Here is an 18,942-nt window from a genome sequence, read left to right on the forward strand (position 1 = left end):
TTCCCAAAAAAAAACCCTAATTTTAAACTTTTTTCAATCGAATTTGGAGAATGTTTGTTTACCAAATATTATCGTAAACAGTAGAGCATGTGCTGGCCTTTTCATTAGTACTCCTCGTAATAAGGTTAAGCAAGCAAGTTGTAAAAAAAATGTTTACTAGTCGAGCTTTATTTAGTAATATAATGGGGAATAATAATCACACATTTGTTCCTTTCGAACATTGAAATCTAGCTGCAACAAAAGAAAAATGTGTAGTTTTTGAATTCTTTTTTTTTTTTCCTTATGCAGGTAGGGCATGTGCTGGCCATTCCCAAGAAGCCTTTTCATTAGTAGTTGAGCAAGTTGTCAAAATAAAAAATTACTAGTTGAGCTTTATTTACTTTGTTTTTCTCAAATGCCCAGCTGTGGAGAGGGTTTGGTTTGCCTCTGAATTGGCAATTAGAATGGAGAATTTCACTTCCATGGTTGATTTTATGGTGGCGGTTTTGCATGAAGATGAACCTGAGTTAACAGCTGCTGTTCAAACGCTCTTATATGCAACATGGGAAGCTCGGAACTCAATGGTTTTCAAAGGGCGACGCTTGGACGTCGGGGAGGTGCTTCGTAGATGCTCTACTCTTCATCCTAGGGACGTCGCGGAGCCCATTCACCGTTCAGAGGAGGGTACTCGCGCAGCGTCATGGAAGCGGCCTGAAGTGGGGTTGATTAAGGTTAATGTGGATGCATCCATCAAGGATGGGGTGTGTGGTTATGGGATGGTGGCTCGAGATTCAAATGGAGAGGTTTTAGGAGCTGCTGCTTTTTACCCAGTTAATGTTATTTCCCCCTTGCTTGGAGAAGCCTCAAGTCTCCGTTGGGCAATGCAATTGGCTGTGGAGTTTGGATTTCGATCGGTGTGCTTTGAGACGGATTGTCTTCAGCTCTTTACTTGGTGGAAGAAGGGGACAGCTGGTTTATCTTATTTAGATGCTATTGTTCGTGATTGTCGTACTTTAATTCCTGCTTTTAGTTTTTTTGATTTGCTTTTTGTAAGACGCACTGGCAATTATGTTGCAGACTTTTTGGCAAGGAATGCTTCTGATTTCCCCAACTCTGTTTGGGTGGAGGAGGTTCCTCAGGCTGCTGATCACTTGGTGATCAATGATGTAATGGCGTCATCACCTGCTTTGAGTTAATTTTAATTGAAGCCAATTTCAAAAAAAAAAAAAAAACACATGCACTTGTTTCTTTTGAACATTGAAATCTAGCTACAACAACAAATGGGCATATTATAATAATACTTAATATATTCTTTCTAAGACCCCCTTCTTTTCATATATATTATAATATTAATTACTTAATATTGCTTAAATTATATTGCTAGTTGTTTTGGGAAATATTATTTGATTCAGCTAGTGGGGCAGTAAAAAATTTATGAGTTTATTATTATTATTATTATTATTATTATTATTATTATTATTATTATTATTGGATTGTGGTTTTGGTGAAAAGAAAATAATTTCCTTAATTATTGAGTAGTATGCGAGAAGCATACCTATTTTCCTTAGAAATAATAAAATAAAAATATTTATATCCATAATATATACATTCAGGGGTTTTTCTAGGTCCAATCATCGCATACGTGACATTTCATGATTGGCTAATTTCATTAAAAATCCTACATGGCAATCATTCCTCCTTTCCTCTTAATGTACACCCTTCTCCTTAACCTACACTCCTCTCTATTTAAAAGCCTATATAAGACTCTTATTCTTCATTCATCTCTCCATTATTTGGATTTCTCCTTAACCTACACTGCTTCTTCAATCATCTCCTGCGTTTTGTATTTTTTGAGCCTTTCTACATGGCTTCAAGATCTCATTTTGTGGTTCTTCATGATTATACAAGGTATGTATTTTTTCTCATCTGAAATCAATTTTTCATGTCTTTGGTGTGTGTTATTGTAATCTAATCTCATTCCTTCAAAATTCATGTTTTACTAACCCTAATATGGTATTCTCCTCATTCCCTTTCAACAATTTTTTTACAGGATTATGGTGTCATTAGACCTATAGACGCTGAAAATAACAATTTCACGGATATGGATCAAGGGTATATTATTATTATTGATCCCGTTAGTGTTCCGCAAATTAATGGAAATTAGAGGCGGTGACATAGTTTGTTTTAGGTTTGAAAGAATAGCAAATAGAATTATTGAAGTTAAGGTGGTGTATGAAAATATTTAGTTAGTTGTTATTCATTCCAAAATTTAATCAGTTGTTGTTTTGTCTTGGGTATCTTTTCGTGGTTTTGTTTTACTCAATCTACATGAGAGGATTGTTCTCATGATTTACTTTATTTATCAAATAAAATCCAAGAATAATTGTTATTTTTTTCATTCTCGAATTGTTCTCATGATTTACTTTGTTTTTCCTTTGTTTTACACGTACAATTTTTTCCTTGACTTCATCACTTTGTCTTGTGGGCTGGATCAAGCTTGATATATTTGACAATTTTGCATTCACCGGCGATTTATAATAATAAGATATATATGTCCAATGGTGCTTCTTTTCTTTGTCATCATCCTTTTACGGTCAAGATCCAAACAAGATTATATATAAAAAAGACTTATTTACCATACATTTTTAAAAATAAAAATTGTTTTTAATAGCCAATTTAAGTTAGTCTAATATCAATATCATTCATGTCAAATTATTACTTTATACGATTTTTTTTAAAAAAATCCCTTTTGAAATAAGTTCCATTTTTAAGATGAAAAAAAAACGTTTAAATAATTAATTACGAGAATCCCATTTTCATTGGTTTTAAAATAATTTCAAATTTTAAAATGATAAGAAAAGGTAAAAAAAATTAATTACTTTTTAAATTCGGTAACAAATTTTTATATAAGGAAAAATATTTTCGAAATTAATTATTTATTTCCTTCAATTTCCTTATATAAACCACTTAATTATATTAATTTCCTTATTTAAAATTATAAAAGACATTAAATGTCTTATGAAATAAATGCTATTTTCGTATTTTTTAAACAACAAAATTTAAAATAATTAAATAAATTTTAATGCATTGACTATTTATTTAAGGAAAATATTTTCAAAATTAATTATTTATTTTCTTCAATTTCCTTATATAAACCACTTAATTATATTAATTTCCTTATTTAAAATCATAAAAAACATTAAATGCTTTATGGAATAAATGTTATTTTCAGTTTTTTTAAATAAAGAAATTTAAAATAAATAAATAAATTTTAATGCATTGACTATTTATTTAAGACAAATATTTTCGAAATTATTTATTTATTTTTTTCAATTCTCTTATATAAACCACTTAATTATATTAATTTCTTTATTTAAAATAATAAAAGACATTAAATTCTTTATGGAATAAATGTTATTTTTGTTTTTTTTTTGAAATAAGGAAATTTAAAATAATTAAATAAATTTTAATGCATTGACTATTTATCTAAGGAAAATATTTTCGAAATTAATTATTTACTTCCTTCAATTTCCTGATATAAACCCCTTAATTATATTAATTTCCTTATTTAAAATCATAAAAGACATTAAATGCATTATGGAATAAATGCTATTTTCATTTTTTTTAAATAAGGAAATTTAAAATAAATAAATAAATTTTAATGCCAAGACTATTTGTTTATTTTCTTCAATTTCCTTATATAAACCACTCAATTATATTAATTTCCTTACTTAAAATTATAAAAGACATTAAATGTTTTACGAAATAAATGTTATTTTCGTTTTTTTAATAAGGAAATTTAAAATAACTAAATAAATTTTAATGCATCGACTATTTATTTATGGAAAATAATTTCGAAATTAATTATTTATTTCCTTCAATTTCATTATATAAACATTTAATTTTATTAATTTCCTTATTTAAAATCATAAAAGACATTAAATGCTTTATGAAATAAATGTTACTTTCGTCTTTTTTTAAATAAGGAAATTTAAAATAGTTAAATAAATTTTAATGTATTGACTATTTATTTATGAAAATATTTTCAAAATTAATTGTTTATTTCCTTCTATTTTCTTATATAAAACACTTAATTATATTAATTTCCTTACTTAAAATCATAAAAGACATTAAATGCTTTATGGATTAAATGCTATTTTTTTAAAATAAGTAAATTTAAAATAATTAAATAAATTTTAATGTATTGACTATTTATTTAAGGAAAATATTATTCAAAATTAATTGATTAATTCCTTCTATTTCCTTTTATAAAACATTTAATTACGTGAAATACGTTTTCTTTCTTTTAAAATAATTTCCATTTTCAAACTTAAAAAAAAACATTTAAATAATTAATTACGTATGAAATAATCGATTTCCTTATATAAAAAAATTAATGACATGAATCCCCTTTTCCTTGGTTGTAAAATAATTTCAAATTTTAAATTATAAAAAAGTTAAAAAAATTTAAAATTTTTTTAAATTCGGTAGCTAAGTCTTATGTAAGGAAATTAATTTTCAAAATTAATTATTTATTTCCTTCAATTTCCTTATATAAAGTACTTAATTATATTAATTTCCTTATATAAAATCATAAAAGACATTAAATGAAATTTAACTCAACTTCCAGGATGATACTTGGTTCCATCAAATTAATGATTTTCCCATAAGTCGCTCACCCTACTCTTTTATCCGATTACCCGATGTCCTAAACCTAAATGTCGGCTACAACTGGTTAATCAGTGAGACTTTGTTAATTCTTTTTTCTTTTATGTTTACATTTATTTTATATTTTTCTGATTTTTAAAAATTATAGATGTAATTGAAGTTTTAACTAAAGTTGGAAGAGTTAAAGAATACAATGTTCACGGAAATGTCGAGAAGATCGTTCAATTTGAGCTTTCTGCACCAGGGGTAACCGTATTGGCCTTGATTGAAAATAATTTCAATCTTTTTTTTTAGACCGAAAAGTCTAATGTATTTCATTATTTGATTTTGTAGAGCCAAAATAAAATGTGCTTTGATAAGGAACTTTGTAGACGAATACATTGATTTCGTCTCCACTGGTCGTGCACACGGAGCAGTGGTTTTGATTCCGCTTGGGAAAGTAAAGACGCACCCAGGTATGTTGCGTGTACAATTTTTCATTGCCAAATTAGTGTTTTCAAATTTACTATTTAGTTATTTCTTAATTTATAAAATATATGTTGTTCACCGATGTAGGCACTACTGACAGATATATAGCTGCAATATTTGGTCCAACCAGAATTTTTTATCGAGCAGCTATTTGAAGAAGATTTAATGGTGAAGTAACGCTCTCAGATCGTTGTCTTCACCTTAACAGAATGAAGACCCAATTGTCTTCATAAATTCCAGCAAATTTAGCATTTGAGTTGTAGTGAAATTTTGATGAACTTTGTTTCTGTTTTTCACTATGATAAACCTAATTCCTTTGTCAGTACTATTATGACGATCTGTTTTGTTTCTTTAGGGCTGCATCACACGAACTTGAACTATTTTTCATTTTTTTTTTATTTTTAGACATTGATAAAAACAATGATTAGTATTGGTCAATCATTTTTTATAAAAATAATACATAGTCACGCATTTAATGATTTTTTTTCTATATTAAATTTTAGTTTATTAATAATAACACGCATTTCCTATTTTTAAAATTCAAAATGTTAAATCAAGGTCTTTATCAAACTTTAATTTATAGAAACAAGGCTTAAATATGTTGGAGGTCCCTCTAAAATAGTGGTCTTTTGGTTAAGGCCCCTACAATATTTTTTGGGTGGAATAAGCCCCTAATGTGAAAATAATATATAGTGATAAGCCCCTGCCGTGAGGTTCAGTTTAACTCTTGAATGTTTTTTACTATTGTTTATTAAAAAGGGAAACAACATTATTGTAATTACATTACAATTAATTTTGTAACCAGTTTCAAAAAAAAACGTGTAACCAAAAAAAATTACGTTCACTTACATTTAAGAAGGTCGATAACTGTAAAAAAATTGACGTTCGTTTTAATGCATAACAAAATTAATTCCGATCATTTGTTACAAATATTACAAATTTACTGCATTATTAAGTAGTTACATTGAATTAATTACATTGACAAGCATCTTCAGTCTAATGGGAAGTCTCTAAAAGAATTTACATGTTTATCGGATGTTGATTTTTACGAAGTTATCCAATTCACAACCTAAATAATTCTGAATTTTATGAAATTTGTATGACGGTAAAATTTATGAGGCATCACAAATTTACATAAATTAGTCAAATGTGATGGCTAGATTTTAGTTTTGACGACAATATTTAATTTGCTTAGCAATTCTATTTTATGTTGTTGCTATTATTGGTTTTCTTCATACGTTTTGCTTCTTTACTAATTGTCCAAAAATATTGTTGAACAATCGTATTGAAACATATTTCACTGTGAATTTAATAATAAATAAATTAATTAAATGAGTGATTAAAAATCATAATTTCTCACATTATAAATTAATAAACGCATTTTGATGATTTGTTCCTATATTTACTTTTATTCCTTAAATAATCACGCGCATTTATGTGTTTTTGTATTTAAAAATTAAAATTTAAATAAACGTATTTTTCAACTTTAATTTGTAGAAAAAAAATTATTTAATGCTTGACTTTTTTAAACAATTTGTTTACTAAACTTTAGAAAATAAAATTTCTAAAATTTTAATTACTTATAATTTCATTCAAGGGCGTACTCCTTTAAAAAAAAAGAAATTACATAACTATAATGAAATTATAATTTAATTAATGTTTAAATGCTTAAAAAAATGAATAACTATCACTTATTATAAATATTCCAAATTTATTGCATTAATAACTAGATATTCTAAAATAAATACAAAAGAACAAAATAATTTAACAACATTAATTACGTTCAATTATTTTTATAATGAATATGTTAAAGTTTATCATTAATTCAGTTGACTAATCTTAAAAAATTCATGACAAAATTAATTTTATTTTCTTAATTACAATGATTTCATTAGATTTTTTCTCTTTAAAAAACACAATGATTTAATTATATACTTTAATTAATGCTTAAACGTGAAATTAGACATGCATTTAATGATTTTTTACTGCATTAACTTTTAGTCAATTAATAATCACGCGCATTTATGATTTTTAACCTTTAAAAATTAAAATTTTAAAAAAGGTATTTTTCAAACATTATTGGTACAAAAAAAACATGATTTAAGGCTTGACTTTTTTTTAACAAATTGATTATTAAAATTTATAAAATAAAATAAAATATATTTATTTGCAGTTACTCCTTTGTTACTAAAAAAAAGTACTTAACTACAAAGAAATTATAATTTAATTAAATTTTAATGGGCAAAAATAGTAATAACCATCATTTATTCCAAATTTATTGCATTAAATTCGACATATTGTAAAATAAATTAAAAATAACAAAATAGTTTAACTGCATTAATCACGTTCAATTATTTTTAGAATGAATCCGTAAAAGTTTTTCATTAATTCGGTTGACTTATCTTTAAAAATTCATGACAAAATTTATTTTATTTCCTTAATTACAATGATTTAATTATATAATTTAAGTTGCGTTAACAAAAAAATTATTAGTCTCGCATTTAATGATTTTTTTCTGCATTAACTTTTAGTCAATATATAATCAAGCGCATTTATAATATTTAGCATTTAAAAAATTAAAATTTAAATAAAGGTATTTTTCAACCTTTAATGCGTAAAAAAAACCATATTTATTAAAATTATACCAAATTTATTGCATTAATAACGCGATAAAGTACATTAAATTTAAAATAATAAAATAGTCTAACTGCATTAATTACATTCAATTATTTTTAACAAGTATTCGTTAAAAATATATTTCCTTAAAATCGTTGACTGCTATATAGGAAAATCGAATAAAAATACTTTTAAATAGAATTAAAAAAAATTAATAAAATTATTTAATTTTAAAATTCATCCATCACAATTAAGTACATTAATTACATCTATTTATTTTTAAAAAATAAGCAACAACTTAGTAATAATTCCTTAATTACAATTATTTGATTATATACATTAACTATACAAAATTATGTGCGTTAATTAAGTAAATAAAACCTACATACATAAATGAAAAATTCGGAATCAAGTAAAAATTGAATAACACATTAAATTTTTTAAAATTTTCAACTTATACTAATAAAAATTCGAGCTTCAGCCAAAAATAAAAATCAAAACAAAATCAATTAGGAATCACAGTAGAGCAATAAGCCTATATATACTTTAGTATATATCTCCTTTGATACACAAGTTCAGGCCAAAATCAACAGACGTTAGTTTTCATCTCCAAAACTTCCATGCATCATGAATCCGAACTATAGCCTACTTGACCAACTAACTCCTTTAGCACATGATTGAACAATTGTCGTTCGAGTAATAAGGGTGTGGTTTGCTGAAGAAGAGGAAGGACACGACAGTTCGTTCTATAATCTGTTGTTGATGGATCGAAAGGTATGTAAACCAGAAACAATTTCGCTATTATTAAATATGTAATTGTATTTTAATTTAATTCACGGACATAAATTCATATGTAACTCCTTCATTTCTAGGGTCAAACAATCCATGCAGAGTGTAGGCGTAACCTTCATGAACGTTTTGCCAACAGAATCACGGAAGGTTTGGTATAGCGTTTTGAATATTTCTGGGTATGGCATAATTTCCGAGGTCTTAGTGCATCTAGGCATATCTACAAGATACAATTGCAAAGTAGGACAAGGATGATTCGATATAATAAAGATGTGTTTCCTATGCGTGATCTGATATTTGACAACATGCATGAAATTTTAAATCCTGACTTTGATGAACGGTTCTTAGTTGGTATGTAAATTCCTTCATTTAAATAACTTCAAATACATCAACACTTCCATGTATTGACATTACCATTAAACATATGTTATGGGAGAAGTAACGCACGTCGGATATTACAACGGTAAATTTGCTTTTATCAATAACAAATTAGTATTATTAATTTCTATAAATTCCTACGGAAGAAAGTTAACAACTTTTATTTAATTTTTTTCCAGCAAAAAAAATTAAATGTTTTTTATACGGCCAATTTGTCGACGAATTAGATGCACTTCTAAATTCAAAAGACCACAAACATGTTGTTATTATCATATTGTTGGGAATTTTAACAATTCATCAAGGTACATTTAATTATTTTGAGCAACAAACAAACATAAACTTCTATATGATAAATCAACATGTTCAAACTTAAACTTACAATCGATTGCTAATTTTTTTTTCCAGGGGAATATAAACTAACTGCTGGGTTAAACTACACTAAAGTATTGTTCAATCCTGACATTCCACAAGCAGTGTCCTACAGAGAAAGGTATGTATGTACTGTGGATTTCACATTACTTTGAACAAATTTAGATGACAAATAACAACATAATTTTTGTTTCTTCGCAGATTATTTGAGTGTGACGCAGTTCATACTCAAGTAATGAACGTTGTGATTGAAAGATTAAACGTTACTGAAAAAGATGAGTTCCTAACGCTTTTCCCAAGCACAAGTATTAAAAATTTAGTTACTTGCAGATCGGTATGTTCTCATCACTTTTAATTTAATTTATTAGACATTTTTTTTATTAAAAAAACAGACATTGATTTTCATTCAATGTTTTAATTAAATAAAACAATTACTTATTATATTATTAACTTAGTATTAGTGAATAAATTATTAAATTAATAAATAAACATTTAATGTTAGTACACTAAACAAAAATGCATTTTAAATACAAAATTCATGGGGTAAGAGTTTTTTAAACACTAACTACAAACTTAAATACTTATTAAACTAATTTAATAATCACCTATTATGGGAAATTTACAACACATAAATAATGAGATAAAATATCAATTAATTAGACCATAAACTCTTATAATCTTTCATTGAATTTAATTGCTTTAAATTCATAGAGTTATAATAGGAAAAAAGATTTTGATACACGTTTTGAACATTTTTAAAAAAGTTTAATTCATAGTAAACAGTTAAAACAACAACTAATATATTCAATTCTTAAAAAAAAACGTTTTAGGAACACTTATTTAATTTTTTAAAAAAAAAATTAAATTTTAATCAATTTAAAAAGAAAATCTTTAAAAGTAAATACCGTATTTAAAAAAGAAAAAAAAAGCTACTTAAAGTTCTTTTAACGAGTATTTTAATTATCATTTAATAAATATAAAAACTCTTATATAAACGTATTTTTTTGGTTACTATATAAACATATTTAATGGATCTTAAATGGTGTGTTTTATATTGAGTTATAAAAACAGTAGACTCTATAATCACTCCTTTTAGAAAAATAAAGTTTACACTATACAAATTTAATTACTTTTTCTATAAATAAATAAATAACTATCTAAAAAAAATAACAACAAAATCAAGTACAATCATTTCTCATTTAAAAAAACATGTTACTGCGTATTTACATTTAAACGTATTACATTTACATATGTTATCATCACTGTTAATCTAACAATCAGTTGTAACTACAATTTTTTTTTTTGCATTTTATTCATTTCTATAGCGTACAATATTCATTATATATGTCACGATTAAGAAAATTTAGAGCACAAATGATTGGTATTACCATAACTGTGAATGTCACTCAGCAGCATACTCTGACGGAGCACAATATTATTGTGAAAAATGTAACAAGCATGTCACTCTTACCATACGATAATCTACAAATTCGATAAATTAATTAATTTGTAAAATATTCAGTTTATTTAATTATTAATGTTTACATCAGGTACAAATTGTTGCTTAATGTTGCTGATGATACTGGATCTGCAACGCTTACCGTTTTTTATCGCGAATGTTGTTATCTAATGAACAAAAAAGCAACGAGATATTGGAAAAAATGGAAAAGGTAAACATAGTTGTTCTGTACTAGGGCAAGCTTACGTAAAAGAATGACAGAAAGTAAACCCTAGCAGAGCACTAAAATAGCAAAACTACCATAAAAGGAATATTCTCATTAATGCTGAAAAGTTGGTTTCGTACAAGTGGATGACCTCCCCTTTTATAGAGGGGGTGGTCATGATATGGATCTTTCCTATATTTGGGCCTGACAATCAGGGCCCAAATCCCTGTACATATAAGACAAATCCAAAGGAATCTTCCAGCTGGCTTGTGGGTCCATCATCTAAGGGAGGGCAATGAAGCTCGTCGTGTCGCCTTTCCCGCCATGGCTATCTTCAATGGTTATTTGTTCATTTTGGGCGGGACATAATCTTCTTTATGTCCCGCCCAGTCCAATAGTCATGTAAAAAAAAGGTACATTTTCATTGCTCACTTAATTCATAATATATTAATTTTTTCATTTTAATTTAAATTCAATGTAGACCAGGAACATGGAAGACCCCCCACAAGAAATTGTAGATTTAGTGCACAAGGAATTTCTTTTCAAGGTTGAAGGGAAGGATTGATGCGGAAAGTGGTTTAAATCAGCATTTAACGTCTTGAAAATTTGCAAGGACCCACAAATAATTTCAAAATTCAAAACAAAGGTAAAATTTTAAACTCTTATTGCTAAATAATAATTATTTATATCTACATAATGAATTCTGATATTTTCGATTCAAGTGTAAAATCTCTGATTGAGGTATTGATCATCATTATTGTCAAATAGGTTTGTTGTAGACATTGGTCATCACTATTTTAAAATATGTTTGTTTTGCAGACAATCACTAAAAGTGTTAAACGAAACACACCTCCACCTATAATTGAAGACTCCAACACACTTATTAAACGTCGTTCAGACGATGGATCCATAACAGAAGTTGTTGGAAGTAACGATGCAAAAATGTTCAAAAATATCAAGTTTTCAAAGAATTAGTAGCATTTCCTCAAGATTGTTTACAAATAAAGAGCCTATGTGCTAAACTTTCACTTTTATGTCTTTACCCACGTTGACAATGTGTTTTTTTTGGTAAATTGACCTAGGTGGTAACTTTCAAACATTTTGACATTTGTTTTTCGTATATTGACCATGTTACTAAAATATTCAATAAATCGTATTATGTTTGCAAATTTTCGTGCATACGTCAATTTAAATGTGTTTTCGACCCTTAAATACATTACTTTGCAAAAAAAATAACCTACACCACAAATGTGTAAAAAACGAAAAATAAACCAAATACCTATATAAAATAAATAAATAAAGATATTAATTGATTAACAAAAATTAAAAAAATTAAATCCAAAATTAAATTCCCCGTGCAAGGCACGGGTTAAAAACTAGTATATATATATATATATATAAGTTTAAATTAGACTTATTTTCGTGAATTATAGAAAATATATATTTTTCTTATATTAATGGAGAGAGAAAATAAAATAAAAGTTTATTATTAAAAATAAATTTAAAACCGAAAATATTATTTGGAAATATGATTCAGAGATTATTTTTTTTGATACATCGGAAGATTAACAAGTAAATAAAACGAACTAACTAAACCCAATAATGTCCTTCAACAGAAGGACTTCAAGCTCCGGGGAGGGGGTAGCCAACGCACTGTAGCCAGCAACGGGGAGAAGAGACCCTCTCTTCGCCAGACAATCTGCTACCATGTTCACGTCTCGACAGCACCAAAAAAGCTCCACTCGCCAATTCAGAGATTATTATGAGCTTTAGGAACTAGTTTTGCATTTTAGGATTTATTATGAGGTGTTAGTTTTAAATTCAATTTCTGAGTAGATAGGGTTTAATATTAAGAGATAATGGTGAAAAATTAGAAGTGAGAGAAATTTTGAGTTTTTTTTTTTTTTTTTTTATGCTTACAACCAAAATAGAAACCAAAAACAACAAAACGACAAGAACAACTACGACCTAAGCACTACAGATCCCATGGAGTCGTCTGAAAGCATCTCTTCCATTCCAGGCAGGGGATTTGGAAGGAGGAGGAAGCTTGTTTCTTGTCGGGCACCCGCTTTAGCAACAAAATCAGCACAAAAATTGCCTTCACGAAGAGTATGTTCTAACCTCACTATCCATTGGCGACGCAACAAATCACAGATATTGGCAATCAACACAGCAAACATATGATACTGGGACGGGGGCGCACGAATCAGGGTGATAGCAAGCATGGAATCAGAATAACAAACAACCCGCCTGTGACACAGATTCCAAGCAAGCTCTAACCCATGATACACAGCCAGGAGCTCCATATGCAGCACCGAGCCTTGATGACCATACCCAAAAAAACCAAGGAGCCAATTACCCTGGGAGTCGCGAATGTAACCCCCAAACCCAGACCGAGTCGGAGTGCTCAGGGAGCTGCCATCACAGTTCACGGCAACCTCACCGACCGATGGAGCCAGCCAAGACACCAAACGCGGCTGAGAAGTATGCGACTGAGCTGGCCATGCATGGAGCAGCAGAGCTTTATGATCCAGGATCAAACGTAAAAGTTGATCCTCTGGAATAACGGTATGATCAAACAAAGCGCGGTTCCTCGCTGACCAGATGAACCAAAGAGCAGATAACGCCGTAGCTTCCCCTCGCCAAGCACCCACTGCAACCACGCACGAGGTTCCATTGAATTGTAGGAGGCACGCTGTAGAGGAAATCCAAGCCTGCCCCACACCCGACGGGCAAACCAGCAGTCCTTAAGCAGTGCAAGACTGTTTCAGGATATAGATTACACCTGGAGCACAAAGGGGAAGTGGCCATGCCGCGAGTGAACCTAAGGTGATTCACTGGCAATGCACTATGGCACCCAAGCCAGACCAGAAAGATGGTCTTGAAAGGGCCCTTTAAGCGCCAAACCCAATTCCAAGAGAAATTGGCATCAGTGGGATGACCCAGCTGCTCTTGGACACGCCGAATGTGAATCAACCACTGGTAGCCAGAACTCGCGGTATACACGCCAGAAGAATCAGCATTCCAAACCAAACAATCCCGGACATGCTCATTTGTAAGACTACTCTGCTCCACTATCATGTTTCTTATGTCGTTAGGAAGAAGGGTATAGATGTGGGATAGATTCCAAGAGCCACCCTCTACCACATCATATATACGAAGCTGAACGTCGTGGATATCAACCACTGGAACAAGGTCATAGAGTTTGAAATTCCCTAACCACTCCCCATACCAGAACGCAGTATCCCCATTACCCAACTTGAACGAAAAGCCGTCTTTCACCACTTCCCTGGTTTTCTAAATAGCTCGCCAAACACTAGAACCACCCTTAAGCGGTGCTGTTAAAAAATTACCTTGAACCCCATACTTCTCCTTGACTAACGTGACCCAGGGCTTGTCTTCCCCCTTAATAAGCTGCCAAACATGCTTTCCCAGAAGAGCAACATTGTGATCTCGAGCTTTTCGAAGCCCTAACCCTCCAAACTTCTTGGGTTGAGCCACCAAATTCCAATTCACCAAGTGGATTCCATGATTCGTGGTTCCTTTCCAAATAAAACGCCTAACCACTGCATCAATATCATTGCAAATACCGGTGGGGATCCAGGCATGCTGCATACAGTAGGTAGACATGGAGGAAAGCACCGATTGAGCAAGTGTTACACTGCCCGCCCGGTTTAAGAGGTTATGCTTCCAAGCCGCAACCCTAGAGCCCACCTTCTCCACCATGAATTGAAAGTCACTTCTGGCTGCGCACTTGTTAAAAATCGGAAAGCCCAAATATTTGCCAATATGAGGGGAGAATGCGATCCCCGTAATATCAGATAATCTAGTCTTCATAACCTGAGAAAGATTTTACTGCCCCATAGCCATGGACTTCCCCTCATTCACACGCAGACCAGAAGCATTGCAGAAGGAGGCTAGAATATCCTTGGCTAAAGTTACTTGCTCCACGTTCGCTCTAGTGAACAGGAGCAAATCATCCGCAAAAAGGAGGTGGGAGAGCTTGAGGGAGGACCCATTCACCGTCACTGGCTTCCAACGGCCATCATGCACCGCCGCTGAAATAAGAGAACTAAGCCTCTCCATACACATAACAAACAGGTAGGGCGAGAGGGGATCCCCTTGACGAATTAAACCCTTGCATTTTATCCCCATTCCAAAGCACAGATAGAGATACAAACGTCATACAGAACATGATGAGACATATACACTTCGCAGGCAATCCAAACTCAACTAAAGTATGCTCTAAGAACCTCCAATCAAGCCTATCATAAGCTTTCTCAAGGTCCAACTCAAAGATCACATCCCTCTCCCGCCGCTTAGTTTTCATCATGGAGTGAACCACCTCCTGAAGTACAACAACATTGTCCGTAGTACTTCTCCCCGGAATGAAGCTGCTCTGAATAGGGCTAATGAGATCATTGAGAAAGGGACGGATCCTATTCACCATGATCTTGGAGATAAGCTTATGCAGGACATTACACAGGCTGATGGGTCTTAATTCCTTAAAAGATTTGGGGTTATCCACTTTGGGAATCAAGACAATGAGCGTTTCTGCAATACCAGGATCAAAATGCCCTAGCTCAAAAGCATCATGAATGAAGGTGAAAGATATTAAGCCATATATATATATAAAATAAAAATGAGGAAAAAGATAAGATATACAATCTCCTCAACAAGGTTTCAAAAATCCACACGGTCAAGGCTAACCACCCCAAAAAGAGCAAAAACCACCCCAAAACAACGACAAATAAAACAACAACCTCAAAAACTAAAAGCCGCAAATACAACAACCTCAAAAACCAAATGTCGCTCGCTCAAAAATAGTACCCAGAAGCTCCCAAAAAAACGTGAAAACTTGCCTACAGCCCAGAGCTCACCCTCAGCGGCGCTGAGAAGCTTTGGCACCTTGATCTCACTTGAAATTTGAAAGAGAGGAACATCATCAGGGCACTCATACCTCAAGCCAAAGTGTAACGCCCCAATTTCTCAACTGAGGAATCACATTAAGTAACCTAACAAAGTCTAAGGACTATTCTGCAATCCCTAAAATCCAAGGGTATTTTTTTTTTTTTGAAAATGACTAAATACTATAGGGTTGGAAACACATCATAACTTTATTTAAATAACCTGATTCCCGATAAATACATGAGAAAATCATAGGACCACACCTCCTGATCGCCACTTAGCGTCACAATGGACGAGACAGTGATAGGACCACACCTCCTCATCGCCACTTTCACCTTAAGCCTTATATGCCAAGTCAGACAACAACTCCCAATCCAATAGTCAATTCAGAGTAACCACATGTTATTCATAATCACAACATTCACACAAACACATCAAGCTCTACTGAGCGATGAAATAATAATTCAGTGCTGTAAAACATAACCATGTCCAATCCACTAGAAAGCAGTAATGACAGAAACCAGTAAACGGCTGAAGCCTCTTAGAAAACGGAGACACACGTCTCAATAAGTTCACCCGGCCGAAGCCTCCAAAAAACATTTTCCCAGTTCAACATAATAATCATAATCATCTGCCAACCAATATAAACATCTTCATCTCAAACGCAGGCAGTGCGATAAATACATGCAAGACTCAAGGACACTCTAAAACTGAGTTACCCTTACCTTCGTGAGTAGAAGTTGTGCATGGAAGTTGTGAACCTAGAACAAGGAAACACAATCATCAACACAAGCCTCACTAGGAGCAACACTATCTAATAACACTAATCGAAACCGGAAAGAAAGCTTTTAACGCTTCAGAGTTCCTATTTAGGCACGAATTGACAACAGAACTTCGTTTGCTAAAACGCGCATAACTTGAGCTACATAACTCGGAATGACACGAAACCAAAGCCAAAATTTCGACAATCGAAAGAGCTACACTATAGCTCAGGTCATAGAGACCCAAAAATTAGTTTTGGACACGGTACCCTAACAAACAGGTTTCGGCCACTTTAGAAAATAGGGTTTCCGAACTTTTTCTTCGATCTAAATCAATTCCTAGGTATTCTTAGGCAATATCTAGGCCAGGGAAATTCTCAAAAAAATTATCGGATCGAAAACTAGAACAGGGGTATTTTGGTCAAGATTTTTAGCTCGAATATTCAAAATCGGAATTTCGAAAAATAAATTGGATGAGGTCGATACCCACGACGTCTATGACAACTAATCCTACTGACACTAACGTCAGTTGAGAGTTTTTGATTAAAAAAGCGGAACCTCAGCATAAAAATGGGTTTTTGAGCAGAATCGAAGTTCTGCGGCGATTCGGCGAGATTCGGCGACATGTAATCCTTTAAACATGCTCTTGGGCATACAGGAAATAAGTTTAGACAGAGAAATCAAGTTATTTGGACAGTTTTACAAAAAGCTCAAAACTTTGAGCACAGAAAGACATAGAGAAAAGCGACAGAATTTACGATCAGAGGTAAGGAAAAGCATCAGTACCTCGAGGCCTACGCGTAGCAACGAACAGAGCGACGATCATGCAAGAATCGGCAAAAAGCTCTCCTCCCTTTCTCTCCTCCTTGGCCGCGGGTTGTGTGTGTTGGTGGTGATGTTTTTTTTTAAATTTTTTTCAAGCTATTTATAGGAAATGGAAAACGCGGGAAAATGAATATTTCGCGATTCCGATTTTTCCTGCACATTCCTCTATGTATTATAAGATAGAATCCGGCAACAGAATTTCAGAACTCGAAACAGGTTTCTTGGAATTTAAGCAAACGACTCGCTAACGGTGTTAATCGATTTAACCCAAAAAGTTACTTTTTGCAGTTGATGTCGGATGAGAAAACTTCCTTCTGAAGAAAGATGAGAAACATCGAAAGAAATGGATGTATGCGTGTGGAATCTTCATTTGAAGCTTAGAATAGAAAAAGTCTTCATCGACTGTTTACTTAAAGGTTCTTGAGCTATCAGGGATTCAGTTTCGGCAAACTTCCGATAATCGAAATCGATCATTCGTACATTCCAGGGTTTCGTGTCGAAACACTTGTCGTGGAAAGGAATAAGAGTAATTCTTATACTCCTCTGAATATTTTTGAATATCGTTTATACAGTGCTTTAAGAGCAGATTAGCCCTTTACTAACGTTTTCTCCCGAAGGCGGAAGTGAATAAAACTCGTGCTATAAACTATAGCGACTATAGTATTATTCTTAGTCATTTCCTGAACTTTCTTCTTCATAATATTACTCCAACCATCAAACGAAAGTCAAGTTCCTCTCACGCTTACACAGAATCCTATGCGTGAGCTGGAAATTATTTATTTATTTAATTGCAAAATCCTGGGTCTTACAATACTACCCCCCAAAAAGAAAGTTCCGTCCTCGAAACTTAAGGCTCAGTGAAGAGTTCCGGATACTGTTCCTTCATCTTCTCTTGTATTTGCTTTACTTTCTCAGTAGTTTGTTGCACTAATTCAGGTCTAACGAGAAGATGTTCGTCATCTTGAAACCAACATAGAGGAGTTCTACATCTCCTTCCATACAAAGCCTCATAAGGTGTCATTCCAATACTAGCATGAAAACTGTTGTTATAAGTAAACTCGATCAACGACAACAACTCATCCCAGCTTTCTTGACTATCCAGAACATAGGCTCGCAGCAAGTCTTCCAATGACTGTATCGTCCTCTCTGTCTGCCCATCCGTTTGAGGGTGATAGGCAGAGCTCAACCTCAACTTCATCCCAACCGCCTCGTGCAAGGCCTTCCAGAAATGCGAAGTAAACTTCGGATCTCTGTCAGAAAAAATACTCGAAGGTACTCCATGAAGTCGTACATTCTCCGCAACATACACCTTTGCAAGTGCCTCCACATTATACGTTGTCTTCACTGTTATGAAATGTGCTGACTTCGTCAAACGGTCCACAATGACCCAAATGGAATCAAATCTTTTCCTTGTGGCTGGCAAAGCTACCACGAAATCCATAGAGATACTGTCCCACTTCCACTCCGGCACATCAAGTGACTGTAACATACCCGCAGGCTTTTGATGTTCTATCTTT

At 32.0% G+C, this 18,942-nt stretch overlaps 1 protein-coding gene and 1 long non-coding RNA gene across 2 annotated transcripts; both read left to right on the forward strand.

Annotated features, from left to right (window-relative positions):
* The first annotated feature begins 443 nt into the window (after nt 1-443).
* LOC130736760 (uncharacterized) lies at nt 444-1,175 on the forward strand. Its single transcript, XM_057588550.1, has one exon. The coding sequence runs from the start codon at nt 444-446 to the stop codon at nt 1,173-1,175; it is 732 nt and encodes a 243-aa protein (XP_057444533.1).
* Nucleotides 1,176-1,729: 554 nt separating this feature from the next.
* Nucleotides 1,730-2,377, forward strand: LOC130735514 (uncharacterized). The gene is made up of 2 exons (XR_009018483.1): nt 1,730-1,887; nt 2,030-2,377. It is a non-coding gene; the product is annotated as an uncharacterized LOC130735514 (long non-coding RNA).
* The last annotated feature ends 16,565 nt before the right edge of the window (nt 2,378-18,942 follow it).

Source organism: Lotus japonicus, chromosome 2 (genome assembly GCF_012489685.1).
Source record: "Lotus japonicus ecotype B-129 chromosome 2, LjGifu_v1.2".
NCBI lineage: Eukaryota > Viridiplantae > Streptophyta > Magnoliopsida > Fabales > Fabaceae > Lotus > Lotus japonicus.

Excerpts from the sequence above, each read along its gene's own strand:
- LOC130736760 (XM_057588550.1), top strand. The coding sequence starts at position 444 with ATGGAGAATTTCACTTCCATGGTTGATTTTATGGTGGCGGTTTTGCAT.